The sequence below is a fragment of the Euprymna scolopes genome, chromosome 13 (genome assembly GCF_053919585.1).
Source record: "Euprymna scolopes isolate OS-2025 chromosome 13, ASM5391958v1, whole genome shotgun sequence".
In the NCBI taxonomy this organism is placed as follows: domain Eukaryota; kingdom Metazoa; phylum Mollusca; class Cephalopoda; order Sepiida; family Sepiolidae; genus Euprymna; species Euprymna scolopes.
The window spans coordinates 47,037,405-47,051,267 of record NC_136494.1 but is presented as its reverse complement, the minus strand read 5'-3'; the positions used below and the strand labels follow the sequence as shown (position 1 = coordinate 47,051,267).

The following is a 13,863-nucleotide window of genomic DNA, read 5'->3' as shown; positions in this document are numbered from 1 at the left end:
CCAACAGCGAGCTATGCCTCACAAAGATGCTACCCCGGCCAGAACGGAAATTTCCTGGTCTTCTCCGTCCTGGGGGGCGCCTTGTCTTCTTCGGTTCTTTTTTCCGCCGACGCCGCTTCTATTTTGTCCGGGGTGTTGAATAGGGGAGGAGTAGGCTGAGCAACTTCCTGGTAGGGTGATGCTGGAGGCTCAGCTTGATTGTCCTTCTCCATGGACTCAGGGGGAGTCTCATTAATAGTCTCTTGAGGAAGCTCCTGGGGGGTTTGTTTGGGAGACTCCTTCCTCTCTCTTTTCTCTTTTCTCTTGTCTCTGCTTCCTCCCCCTCTGATTTGGAGGAGCTTGTTGGGAGCTTCCTCTTTGCTGTCGCCGCTGCTGCCCTTGTTGTTGTTGGCACCACCTCCGTCTTCTTTCCCTTCTTTGCGGCGACTTTACTCCATCCTTCCTCCCCCTTCGTCCTCTCCGGCATCTGCCCTCCTTCCGCCGGCTTTTCCTTCTCCTCTGGTCTTCTTTGTGCTGCTTCCTTCCTCAGAGGGCAGAAGCGGGCCATATGCCCGGGCTTCAGACATTGCCAGCACAGCGGCCTCCTGCCTTCCACTATTATGGCCATATGCCAACCCTCACAAGTCAATTGGGCGGGGATCAGGTGGAAGCTCTTCCTGTCCACTCTCATGTAAATCTTCAATGTCCCCGTAAGGATGTTCCGGGGGCCCTTCACCAGGTGTACACCCTCCACCTCTCCGTACTGGGATAGGGTAGCTCCCAGCTGATCCTCCCCGATAAAGCACAGGACCCCCATTACAGTCACCATCGTCCGCCGTCTCGAGAGATACTCCGGCCTGAGTCAAATGTTCTTACACGTGAGGTCTTGGGTTCCCCTGGCGTGCTGGTCCCGGCTGTCCGCTGCTTCTTCTGCCTCTGTACTGCCGTTATCGGAGGGTCATCGCTCGTGAGGGCTGGCCAGTCTGCTGTGCTGGCTGGCGTCGTCACTGGTGTCATTAGCGGTGTTGTGTCCACCCCCGAGGAGCACCCATCAACCACAATCACATCAAGTGATTTTGCTTTTCTTAGGTCGCCGGTTTCGACTTTCTGGGGGCTGCTGGCTTTGGACTGCGATGGCCGAGTGGCTGCTCCGTCGTCCAGGACCCATGGTGGGTCCTGGACGACGGAGCAGCCACTCTTCACTGGCTTCTTCCTCCTGCCGGTTGAGACTTCTCCACCAGGTGTGCCCTGGACGAATTTCCTCCATGCAGCCAGCTCCTCCTCCCTCGTGGTGGCGACCATGGTTTGGGATGTTATCCATGGCCTGTCAGGTCCACCATGGCGGCAGCCCCCGAAATCACACTCGACCCAACGACATCTCTAGGGGTGGCGGCCCCTGGTACCGATCTCGAACTGGGGGTGGCGACCCCCGGAACCGACAACTGCACTGGAGCACCACCGGGTGTGGTGCCCCCGACAATGGCACTGGAGTGCCACCAGATGTGGCACTCCCCCTTCTCGGCACTGGAGTGCCACCGGATGTGGCACCCCCCTTTCTCGGCTCAGACCCTACACTAGGGGCGTCCCCCATGGTGACAGAGGCAGAGGCCTGCCTCCTGTAGTTGATGGGCCAGTGCCCTTCTCCGACCCGCCGATTTGGAAACTAGGGGGACCTTCGCCTAAAAAGGCACGTCAGTCTTCCCTAGTCCTGCCGGCTGCTTAAGTCGGATCCAGACACTGGACTATCTGCAAGAGAGGAAAAAACAGTTAATAACAAAAAAAGCAATAATAAAAATATAAACACAACAATGCCTTTAAGGACCACTCTCCCAAAGAATTGGGTCGGTCCTTTCAGGCCAAACGAGAAAACCCTTAACTTGTTCAAAAATATGAACCAGTGGGTGGTACTTGGCAGTCTTTGATAGTCAAGTGGTACAAAGCAACATTTTGATCTCACAAAAATGCCGAGAAGACGTTGCATTTAGCCTTTCGGCCCCGGCCTTGGCATTATTTACTGCCAAGGCCTCATTTGGGGTCCGAAAGAGCTTAGGCACAAAGGCCAGTAAGGGGTTTGGGGAAAAAACCGGGTCTTTGCTAGAGCTATGCTAGACTTGTACAGAAGACAAGTGCTTTATTAGATTTTCTACACTAGAGATCTATCACGCTAAATACGCCTTCATTCTTACCAGGACCTACTTTAAAAACATCTCCCCAGCTTACGGGATGGCAGGCTACTTCATTCGTTCTGTTGAAAAATAAATAATTTTATGTACAAAACAAAAATAAAATCAATATGTACAAACAAGACAAAGTATAAGCAATATGCCTATGGGGGCGGGTTAGTAAGGGGACCCTCTCATCCTACTTGCTATTTCTTCATTAGAACGCCCACTGTCTTCTGGTCCCCATCCCCGTGGGGAGAGGTGAAAGCAAGCAGGTCATTCCCTAGTGGGGAGTGGAGGATCTAGAGGGCTGCTCATGCGCGAAAATAACTTGGGGTTGGGGTCAATAGGGATGGACGGCGTCTTCCAAGATAAAGGACGTAATGGGCGAAAAAACAGGCCGGGGACAAAACAAACAAGTGGTCTGGGCATCTTTGGAAGCTCTCCTAGTGCCGATGAAAAGTAAAGACTCGGGGACAGGATCGACACACTTACTTCCCTAGTCTAGGCCCTAATAAAAGAACTTGTCTTCCACTCTTGGTGGTTACTCAGCCTACCTAACCCTACTCCTACCCATATTACAACGTAAACCTTGTATTAACCAAAGGGCTGGGATCTGAGAAAAATATAGACCCCAGCACCTCAGGGCCAATACCACTAAGGTGGAAACACGAACTCAAACCTAGCTCCTCGTCGGATACACAAACTAGTGTTGTGCACCCATCTCCTATCAAAGTCTATGCGGTGCAATCTTTTCCAATCACATCTGATCTTTATTTTAAGTTGATGCTTAAAATAGACAACCAGATCTTGATCGGAAACAGATTGCTCCTCATAGACAATGCCCAGACGTGTAACCAATGTCACTAACCGCGCTACCACTAGGATCGCTAGAAACACCGCCCGTTTCTCCCTGTCAAACGGCAGGTCCACATTGTCGACTACAAACGCTAAATTAAGTGGCACCGACCGCTTGGGGTCGATGCGAGCCGTTATCTCTCCGACATACTCCCAGAGCCTCCGCTGCAATGAAAGAACGTGTGTTCTCTTGTCTCCTCCTCCACCTTGTCATTGCAGCGTGGGCACGGGGGATAGTACTCTTCCCTATACCTACAATCCCTGGCTAGTCTGCCAAAGAGTGGCAACGCGTCCCGGACTAGCCTCCACATAATCAAAAATTCTGCATTATTTATATAGTTACTGGCAGGCGCTCAATTCCACAGCGAGAGAACTTCCCCCCTCGACACATATTTATACTAAAAAGCCCAATCAACACTCGAGAAGCCAAAATAGCAATAATTTTATAAAAGTCGATGTAAATAAATCTAGATGCGATGCGCTTTCCCAAATCGTACATATTATTATTTAGGACCCATATAAACAGTTGTAAGCTATCGTAACGACCTCGGAACCGTATGCGAGAAAAGCCTTTTGAAGACATACACGAAATGGTCACACACATTTTGCCTTTTATATATATAGAAGATAGAAGAGAAGATATTTTTTTGCTTACAAAACCCCCTCTTGTTTTGAGGGGGTTCCAAATATGCTTAAAATAATCATCTGAATCTGAACAAAACATATTGTGTTGTTGTAAGGGACAGGATTATAGATTTAAAAAAAAATTGTTTGCATACCTTATTTTGACGTCTGAATATCAGAACTTCGATTGTGTTTAATTATCCCGCTTTTGAGTTTTGAAGTGTGAAATTCGGTGAATATGTTAAGTAAAATAATTAATGTAAGTTAAGCAAAACAACAACAAAAAAATTTAATATGTAGGTATATATATATATATATATATATATATATATATATATATATATCATTTATCACTCCATATTTTGATAAATACTTACCTATTCGTGATATTATTGTGATATTAAGCGTATGGTGGCAGGAAAGAACCAGACAAACAATAGAAGTTTAATTTTAAACGATTGATTGCTCAATCTTTTATTATTATTATTATTTATATAGTTACTGGCAGGCGCTCAATTCCACAGTGAGAGAACTTCCCCCCTCGACACATATTTATACTAAAAAGCCCAATCAACACTCGAGAAGCCAAAATAGCAATAATTTTATAAAAGTCGATGTAAATAAATCTAGATGCGACGCGCTTTCCCAAATCGTACATATTATTATTTAGGACCCATAGACAACCAGATCTTGATCGGAAAAAATAAAATTTTCAGTTCAACAACAGTTTGTCCCTGCTGTTAATATTATTCATTCAGCATCGTCCTTATCGGCGATAAAAAAAAAAGTCAATTTTGTTCACGTTTTTCCTTGTTGATAAAATACGTCAATGCTGGGTGATTTTAATAATAATATCGGAGAATAAGAGTTTGGGTTTCGATGAAAAATATTCAAGGGAGACAACGTAGCATAAACAATAATTTTGTTGATATAATATGTCACTATGCGTTATTCCCTGTGCTGGGTGCTGTTGTGATAACATATCGAAGAATGAGAGCTTGCTTCTTCTTTTTTTTTAATAAAAAGTGTTCAAGGAAGACCACTTAACATAAATAAATGTTTAATAAAATATGTCAGTATATGTTATTCTTTGTGCTGGGTAGTTTTGACAACAATATTGGAGAACAAGAATTTGTTTTTCGATGAAAGATTTTCAAGGGAAGCAATTTAACAATATTTTTTGTGGATAAAATATATCAATATGTGCTATTCTTTTGTGGTAGGCTATTGTTGAAGAATAGGGGCCTTTCAATGAAAAATGTTCAAGGAAGACCACGATGTCAAAATGAGTAAAAATAAAGGTTGTTTAAATTGTCATGTTCTGACTGTCAGCTTTGCCTCATTTTTAGGTATTATTATACAAACACCGTGACAGCGGTAGGGTTAGGGTTAGGGTTAGGGTTAGGGTTTAGGGTTAGGGTTAGGGTTAGGGTTTAGGGTTAGGGTTAGGGTTAGGGTTAATTCGCTGTCACGGTGTTTGTATAAATTTACCCATTTTTATTCCGTAAACTGCACAAGTACTAAAAAAAGTAAAAGTGGAATTATTAAAAACTATATAATAATTCGAATTAAAAGATTTTTTTAAATTTAATTATTTCTAGTGTGGAATCATTTACCCCTCCCCCCATCTAGAATAAATGGTCGAGTTGAACAACTCACCCCCCCCCTGTAATTTTTTTTACCGATAGTTTCATTAAATTCTTTTGCTGGATTTTCATTGATTACACACTAATCTAATAGATTATGAAAAAAAAAAAAAAAAAATTATCATTATTTCGACATTTGGAAGGGGGTGCTCACTTTTTAGTTACAACGTTCTGGTAAACCGGTCACCCATTTTGTAACCATCGATATTTTTTTTTTTTCTCATAATCTGATAGATTAGTGTGTAAACAATATAAATCCAGTGAAAGATTTAATTAAAACTATCGGTGAAAAAAATTACGGGGGGGGGGGGAGTTGTTCAACTCGCGATGTTTGTTTTTTATGAAATTGTTTTTTATAACAATGAATGGACATATTTTTTATTTTTTTTTTGTTTTTATGAAAAGTTTCAATTTTTTTTACTTCGTTTTTATTTTTTCTGTTTTTTATAACAATGAATGGACATATTTTTTATTTTTTTTATTTTTATGAAAAGAAAGTTTCAATTTTTTTTTACTTCGTTTTTATTTTTTCTGTTTTTTATAACAATGAATGGACATATTTTTAATTTTTTTTATTTTTGTTTGTTTTTATGAAAATAAAGTTTCATTTTTTTTTTTTCTAACTTCGTTTTTATTTTTTTTGTTAAGGATTCAAGTCCTATAGATTTCACTGACATGTTGGAGAAATGTTTCAAAATTCTCCATCCCCTTGTCTGCTGTCATGTGGTATGCCTCCCGGTACATTGCTTCATCAACGTGGGACCATTTCATGTCTCCGGAAGACCCATAGATGTATTTTATGCGTCTTTTAATTCTTGACCAGTACCTTTCAATACTGTTTGTGCAGACTTCAGTTACAGGGTCAACGAAATGTTCCGAATGGTTGACTGTCCCGTGCACATATCCGAGATTTCCTAAATTAGAATAGCTCCGCCACTAGTCTGTATAAATTGTTGACCCGACAGCAACAGTGCAACACATTCCACAATTACTTGCTCCAATGTTCTTGCTGAGCGGTCCGAGATTCGCCGCAGGAATCCTTTCCTTTGGGTTCGGTCATAGAACCCTACAACCCATATCTGGTTTGTCACTCGGCCAATGTTATACTTCCTCTTAAATAATAGACTCTCGTCTATTTCTACAACATATCCCGGACCGCCTAGCTTTTCCCAGTCTTTCAGCATTTTACTGGAGCAAATATCCCGGCAATACTGATACCATTGGATACATGTTTTCTCGCTAATGCCAATGGCGTTTGCCGACCCTGTAACAGGAGTTTGTGTTACGAAGTCGTATATTATTTGTAACAGTGTGGAAATGGTCACTTTTGCGTGTTCAAAAAATGTACCACTCCGTAATGATGTGATTTTTTTGCAGCGGCAGCATCTCCAACAGAAGCCATCCAGTTTGGCTTTCCCATATTTCTGCAGGGCCATGTCATGGCCACATGAACAAACCTTACTTTGCGCTATCAAATTCTTCTCCCTGGCATAATCTATTGGCGTTTCATTCATTTTCTTCATTAACTCCCACCTTGGGTTTCCGGAGGTAGCCATAATTAAAAATTAATTACCACGTGTTCACAATGGAAAAATAACTAGTCTTAATAAAAAAAAAAAAAAAGCGCAATAAAAGGGCAATAAAAAAAATGCAATTTCTTGACATTCACTTCCGTTCTCCGAAAGTGAGTGACCAATTTGCCAGAAGGAAATTTTTTTTTCCTTCATAATCTGATAGATTGTGTAAAATCGATACGTTTATTTCATAAAAACACACATAAGAATAAACTTAAAAAAAAAAAATTCATTGTTATAAAAAACAATCGATGGTTACAAAATGGGTGACCGGTTTACCAGAACGCTGTAAATCTATAGGACTTGAATCCTTAACAAAAAAAATAAAAACGAAGTAAGAAAAAAAAAAAAAAAAAAAAAATGAAACTTTCTTTTCATAAAACAAAAAAAAAAATTAAAAAAATTAAAAATATGTCCATTCATTGTTATAAAAAACAATTTCATAAAAAAACAAATATCGCGAGTTGAACAACTCCCCCCGCCCCTGTAATTTTTTTCACCGATAGTTTTAATTAAATCTTTCGCTGGATTTATATTGTTTACACACTAATCTATCAGATTATGAGAGAGAAAAAAAAAAAAAAAAATATCGATGGTTACAAAATGGGTGACCGGTTTATCAGAACGTTGTAACTAAAAAGTGAGCACCCCCTTCCAAATGTCGAAATAATGATAAATTTTTTTTTTTTTCATAATCTATTAGATTAGTGTGTAATCAATGAAAATCCAGCAAAAGAATTTAATGAAACTATCGGTAAAAAAAATTACAGGGGGGGGGTGAGTGAGTTGTTCAACTCGACCTTAGTTTTAAATAAATAAGCACCTCCTCACTTCCGCCAATATTTTTAAGTAAGATTTTTAAGAAAGTGGCTTTCGGGGTAACCCGGCTTTCGCTAAGAGTTGCACTTTTTTGTTTGCAAAGCTATTCGGCAGGAGTGACGTTAGACAAATTTTAAGGTACGGATGACCAATATATTTAATGTAGTTTTTTTTTTTTTTTTTAAATATAAGATATAAGTTTTCTTTAAAGTCTGTATTTGAACTTTTATAACAAAATTATGGGGTTTGTATTACTGTACACATAGATTCGAAAAAGTTGTCAAAAAACAAATATATAACAAATAAATGTTATCAAAGGCAAGATAAGTTACTTTTCTACCAAACTGGATATATTTTTTGTGGGTTATCCTTCACGGAGATGGTCCCGACGTCCGCCTCGTTCTGAGTTCGGGGAGAGGCCGTCTGACGTAGGCGGTGTCGAGGCAGAAAATTACCCTAACCCTAAAATATGCGATATGTCACAGACAGATGCTTTTACAAATATTGTGAAACAAATCACAGAAGTCCTTACAGGGTTAACTAACCACATGGAACTATTCTAATCATGTGGACTGTTTTTTTGTTTTTAAATTCTAATTATTTGAACTGTTTATTTTGTAAAATTCTAATTATTTGAACTGTTGAATTATCAAAAATTTGAACTGTTTATTTTGTAAAATTCTAATTATTTGAAGTTTTTATTTTGTAAAATTCTAATTATTTGAACTGTTTACTTTTTAAAATTCTAATTATTTGAACTGTTTAAAATAAAAAAAATAAAAATTCTAATTATTGGAACGGTTTTTTTTTCTCCTTAAGTTAACAACTGGGCACTTTATTGAAGGGGTAATTTTCTGCCTCGACACCGCCTACGTCAAACGGCATCTCTCCGAGCTCAGAACGAGGCGGACGTTGGGACCATCTCCGTAAAGGTTATCCTTTTTGTGTTTTTATTCAATGTAACATATTTATTCAGCTCGAAAAACATGCAGTGTTTACCGATGTATTGGACAATTCAAAATAGCGGCCGACTCTCTCTTACACACGGTAAGTTCGAGAAAAGGTGTTATAAATAATAAACTAGACAAAATACTATTAAAAAACACCAAATATATGTCAACCTATGTCACGGTAATATATATTGAGCGAATTTCTAACAGTATTTTGTCTAGTTTATTATTTATAACACCTTTTCTCGAACTTACCGTGTTTAAGAGAGAGTTGGCCGCCATTTTGAATTTTCCAATACATCGGTAAACACTGCATGTTTTTCGAGCTGAATAAATATGTTACATTGAATAAAAACACAAAAAAATATATACAGTTTGGTAGAAAAGTAACTTATCTTGCCTTTGATAACATTTATTTGTTATATATTTGTTTTTTGACAACTTTTTCGAATCTATGTGTACAGTAATACAAACCCGTTGTTTTTTTTTTGTTTGATGTAAGAAAAAAAAAAATTGCCAACAATTGATTTAAAAAAAATTAAAAAAAACATGCATAAACATAGTTTTATTATAACGTTTATATTTTATATATTCCACCAAATCACTTTGTAAAAAAGGAGGTGCGACTTTTAACAAAAGCCAAAATATTATTCAGTTGTTTTTAAACAAATAACATCTAAATTTTGTAACTATTTTCTTGGGTGGAGAGAGACTAGGTTCCTTTTACTATAGTTTTAAATAGGAACTGTTACCCCCCCCCCTTATAAAATATTTAGTAAATACCTATTTTACAATTGGGGCGGATATTTACTTTGTAAAAGTGTAGGATAGTTAAGTATAGAAATCGGTAAAAAAAATAACTATATCAAACGCAGGAGTTTTTAATTATCTTTACACGCGGATTCTCATTAATGAAAACAACACAACTTGTTTACTGGCATCTTATTTTATTCTCGCGCCATTATCTACAATACAGGTCTGTCACCGCCAAGGGATGTTACTCTAGCGGTGTAACCTGAGATTAGTTCCTCATGCAAAATCTTCCCGCTTTAAGAACAACAACAAAGAAAAAGATCCACTAACAAAAACACAAAATAACTAAAATACAAAAACAAAACAATGCTTTATCCTTGTGATCTAGGCTTTCACTGGGCTGACTACCCCCCGGCCTAACAGGGATTATTCTGCCCTTTTCACTTGGATTCAATTAGTTTGTATAGTCTTTGAATCTAGCCGGATTCCTTTATAGTCTCCCTGAATGTGTATTTTGGTTTGCTGGGGATGGTGTCGCCGGCCCCATTCCTTCTCTTCTATTACTTTCGAGTCGAGGTGTTTGTGAATTACAAACCCCTTCAGTTATTGGTGCCTCCTCGCTAGGCCTTTGGTATGACTGAGGGATCAATGATGGTGATGGAAGTGATTTTGCTGTTTTTTTAAAATTCACCCTATTACGTCGGAGCAGCTCCCCATCAACTTAGACATGGTATGACCTCTCATCCAGTCTCTGCCACACAACTGCCTTCTTCCACTCTCGCTGACCTTTTATGTGTGGTTTAATACATACCACATCTCCATGTTGCACTGGCTGAAGTGGTTTTACGTTCTGGTTGAAATAATACTTTTGCTTTCTGCTGTCCCCCTTAACTGTTTTGCTTAGATTTTTGTGTAGTTCTGGTCTGAGTAGGTCCTCTCTGGTTGGAAGAAGTGTCTTTGTTCTTCTATGTAGGTGATAAGTGACCCTTGGCTGGCGTATTCCTGTGATCCAGCATCGCTAGGTATGGATCAGCCTTATCTTCCATTGATTTCCGGAAAAGGTTCTTTGCCATCTTTACAGCAGATTCTACTTTTCCATTTGCCTTGCTATTGTAAGGACTGACGGGTGTATGTGCAAAACACCACTTTCTTGCAAAGGTGGAGAATTCTTGACTACTAAACTGTGGTCCATTATCAGTGACCACCTGATCTGGTATCCCATGTCGTGCAAAATGGTGCTTAAGCTTAGTGATCACGGTTCTAGCTTGTGTAGTCGGGAGATGGTCAATTTCCCAGAAATTACTCATATAATCAACGGTGCAGAAATAGTCCCTATCTGCAAAACTAAAGAGATCTACTCCTACTTTTGCCCAGGGTCTCTCCAGAATTTCATGAACCATTAATGGCTCTGCAGGATTGGCTACCTCATATTTCCTGCACGTTGGGCATTTTGAGACAAAGTCTCTGATGTCACTATTCATATTTGGCCAGTACAAGCATTCTCTTGCTCTTCTGCAGCATCCTTCGACCCCTAGGTGTGTGGAATGCAATTTTTCTTTTAACATTGCTCGCTGTGTTGTTGGTACTACTACTAGGTTTCCTCTGAATATTAATCCATCTGTTACCGTCATTTCATTCCGCATGCTGAAATATGGTCTCACCTCTGGGTCAAGATGTACTTTGTCTTCTGACCATCCTTCCACAATTACTTGCTGTAACATCTGCATACATCTGTCTTTTGTGGCTGAGCACAATTTGAGCAACCTTCCTTCTGTTACTGGAATATATTCTGTTTCCTGGACATCATCATCATCGATACATTCATTGCTCACTCTATGAATGTATGCCCTTGATAATGTGTCTGCTAGGAACATCTTCTTACCAGGACGGTATAGAACAATCACATTGTAAACTTGCAAGCGCATTAACATATTTTGCAGTCGCTTTGGGCATTTCCCCAATTCCTTTTTCATTATTGATTCTAATGGTTTATGATCAGTCAATACTGTAACCTGTTGACCAAATGTGTATTGGTGAAACCGTTTACAGGCATAAACCACTGCCAATAGTTCTTTCTCAATCTGTGCATATAGGGTTTCTGTGTCTGTAAGTGCTCGGCGAAGGGTTGACCTTCTTGTAGCAATGCAGCCCCCAGTCCTTTCTCACTTGCATCACATTGAACGACCAATGGTTTGTTGGGGTCATAGTATCTCAATACTGGTGCTTCACTCACCAACTTTTTGATTTTCTCAAAAGCTTCTTCATTGGTCTGAGATCACATCCATAGCACCACCGCCTTTGTTAAGTTGCGAATTGAAGCCATCACATCAGAGATGTGAGGCAGAAACTTTGCCAAATAATTCACGAATCCTCCCAATCGTTGCACTCCCTTAATGTCTGTTGGCCGTGGCATATCTTTTATGGTTTTTATTTTATCAGGATCTGGAAGTAAACCCTCACTGGTTATCCTCTGACCCAGGAATGATACAGATGTTTGCCGTAAATTCATTTTCTCAGCATTCAATCACATCCCAAGATCACATTTTTGCAACAGCCTTCTGAGTTTTCTATCATGATTCTCTGTTGCTTCTTCCATTGTTTTACCAATCCCGACTACTAGAAGACCGTCTGCTTTGTTGGTGATTCCTTTCAAATCGGCCACATTATTATATAGTTCTCTTTGAAATATTTCCGGGGCTGGAGCAATTCCAAATGGTAAAACCTTCCATCGAAACTGGCCATATGGAGTGGCAAAAGTGGTCAAGCGACTGCTGGCTTCATCTAACTTCAGGTGCCAAAATCCATCCCTTAGATCAAGAGTTGAGAAAACTTTGCTATCAGCAAGTTCTGGGAGTAGATCGTCCAGTACCGGTAACTGGAAATGCTCTCGTTTAAGAGCCTTATTTAATGGTCTGGGGTCAATACATATCCGTAACTTTCCATTTTTTTTGATTACCAGTGATAAGGCACTTACCCATGGTGTTAGCTCATTCACTGGTTCAATTACCTTCTTTTTGACCAGTCTTTCTAATTCGGCTTTCACTTTTACCTTAATAGCCACTGGTATTCTTTGAGCCGCTGCAACATATGGTGTTACATTGGAGTTCTCCTCCAGATGAACCTCTCCAGGTAACATACCCAATTCTTCCTGGAATACATCCTGAAATTCGGATATGATGCTCTCCGGGTGGTGGCTGCTGTCTTTTTGAGATATGTTTGCAACCCTCTTAAATTTGTCATTGTTCACACTAATGAATGCCATTTGCTGGATGGCATTTGCTCCAAGTAGTGGTTGGAAGTCCTCCTTTACAATGACAAACTTCACTGCATACTTGAGTCCGGTTTTTGGGTTTATCATTTTTATCCGACGTTCTCCTAACGGTTCCATTTGTGACCCGTTCCACATGACAAGGGTTTTATTGGACTGCTCAAGTGTTTTTCCCGCCACATGTTTCTCGTTCAGGATGTTCACTGAGGCTCCACTATCTAGCTGAAAAACAACCGGCTTTCCTTTGACCATCATTTCTGCCTTTATCACTTCAGGTCTGATGGAATGGATTCCTTCTTTTGTGGTCACACTGTCGACGTGTCCATAATCTGAACAATCACTACTGCTATCGCTATCATCTTGTTTTCGAACAAACCGAATATTCTTTTTTCTTGATTTGCATCTTTTTGCAAAGTGGTGCTTTCCATTGCATTTGAAATATGTCTTCCCAAAAGTTGGACAAAACTCTTTTCCGGGTTCATGTCGTAATGCACACGCCCTACACCCTTTATAATTTCTGTGGTTGTTGGCCTTCCCTTAGGTTTCAAGTCCACTCTGTTAACTGCCTCGAGTCTCAGAATTCTAGACTGTAGCATTGCATTTTCTGGTAGTTTGCATATGTCTATGCATCTCTGTAGGTCCAACTGTCTCATTTTAAGCAGTTCCGCTTGGGTGTGGGGATTGTATACTCCAAGAATTATCTCATCTCGTAGTATGGAAGAGATGCAATTCTCACAGAAATTGCATGTTTTTATCAACGTATGGAGTGCCATGATAAATGCTTCCACTGTTTCACTTTCTCCCTGTTTTCTTGTGTGGAAGATATATCGTTCGTATGTCTCATTAATTTCTCCAATGGCATACTTATCAAATGCTTGGAGAATTTCATTGGGTGTTCTCTCTTCTTCCGGAGTCCGAAATTGAAACCCATAATATAATTTTAACGCTTCGTCTCCAAGTGTATGCAGCAACATCGCCGTTTGATATGGTACTGGCTGTCTCGCTAGATACGTGATGATAGCATAGTTATTCCATCTTAATTTAAACAGCTTCCAGTTCGCTGACAAATTATTTTCCATACACAGGGGTTGTGGGGGTCGTATCCCCGCCACTGGTCTATTTATCTCTTCCATGTTAAGTTCGGACACTTTTTTTTTTCAATGCAATCTTGTGTTTTACGGCCGATTAAATTGGTTTAAACTTCTTTTTTCATATTATTTAAACACAAAT

The 13,863-nt window shown here is 39.7% G+C and overlaps 1 protein-coding gene across 1 annotated transcript; it reads right to left on the bottom strand.

Annotated features, from left to right (window-relative positions):
- Positions 1–12,938: 12,938 nt before the first annotated feature.
- Positions 12,939–13,607, bottom strand: LOC145292244 (uncharacterized). Its single transcript, XM_080138566.1, has one exon. It carries the CDS (start codon positions 13,605–13,607, stop codon positions 12,939–12,941), a length of 669 nt encoding a protein of 222 aa, XP_079994692.1.
- Positions 13,608–13,863: the final 256 nt, after the last annotated feature.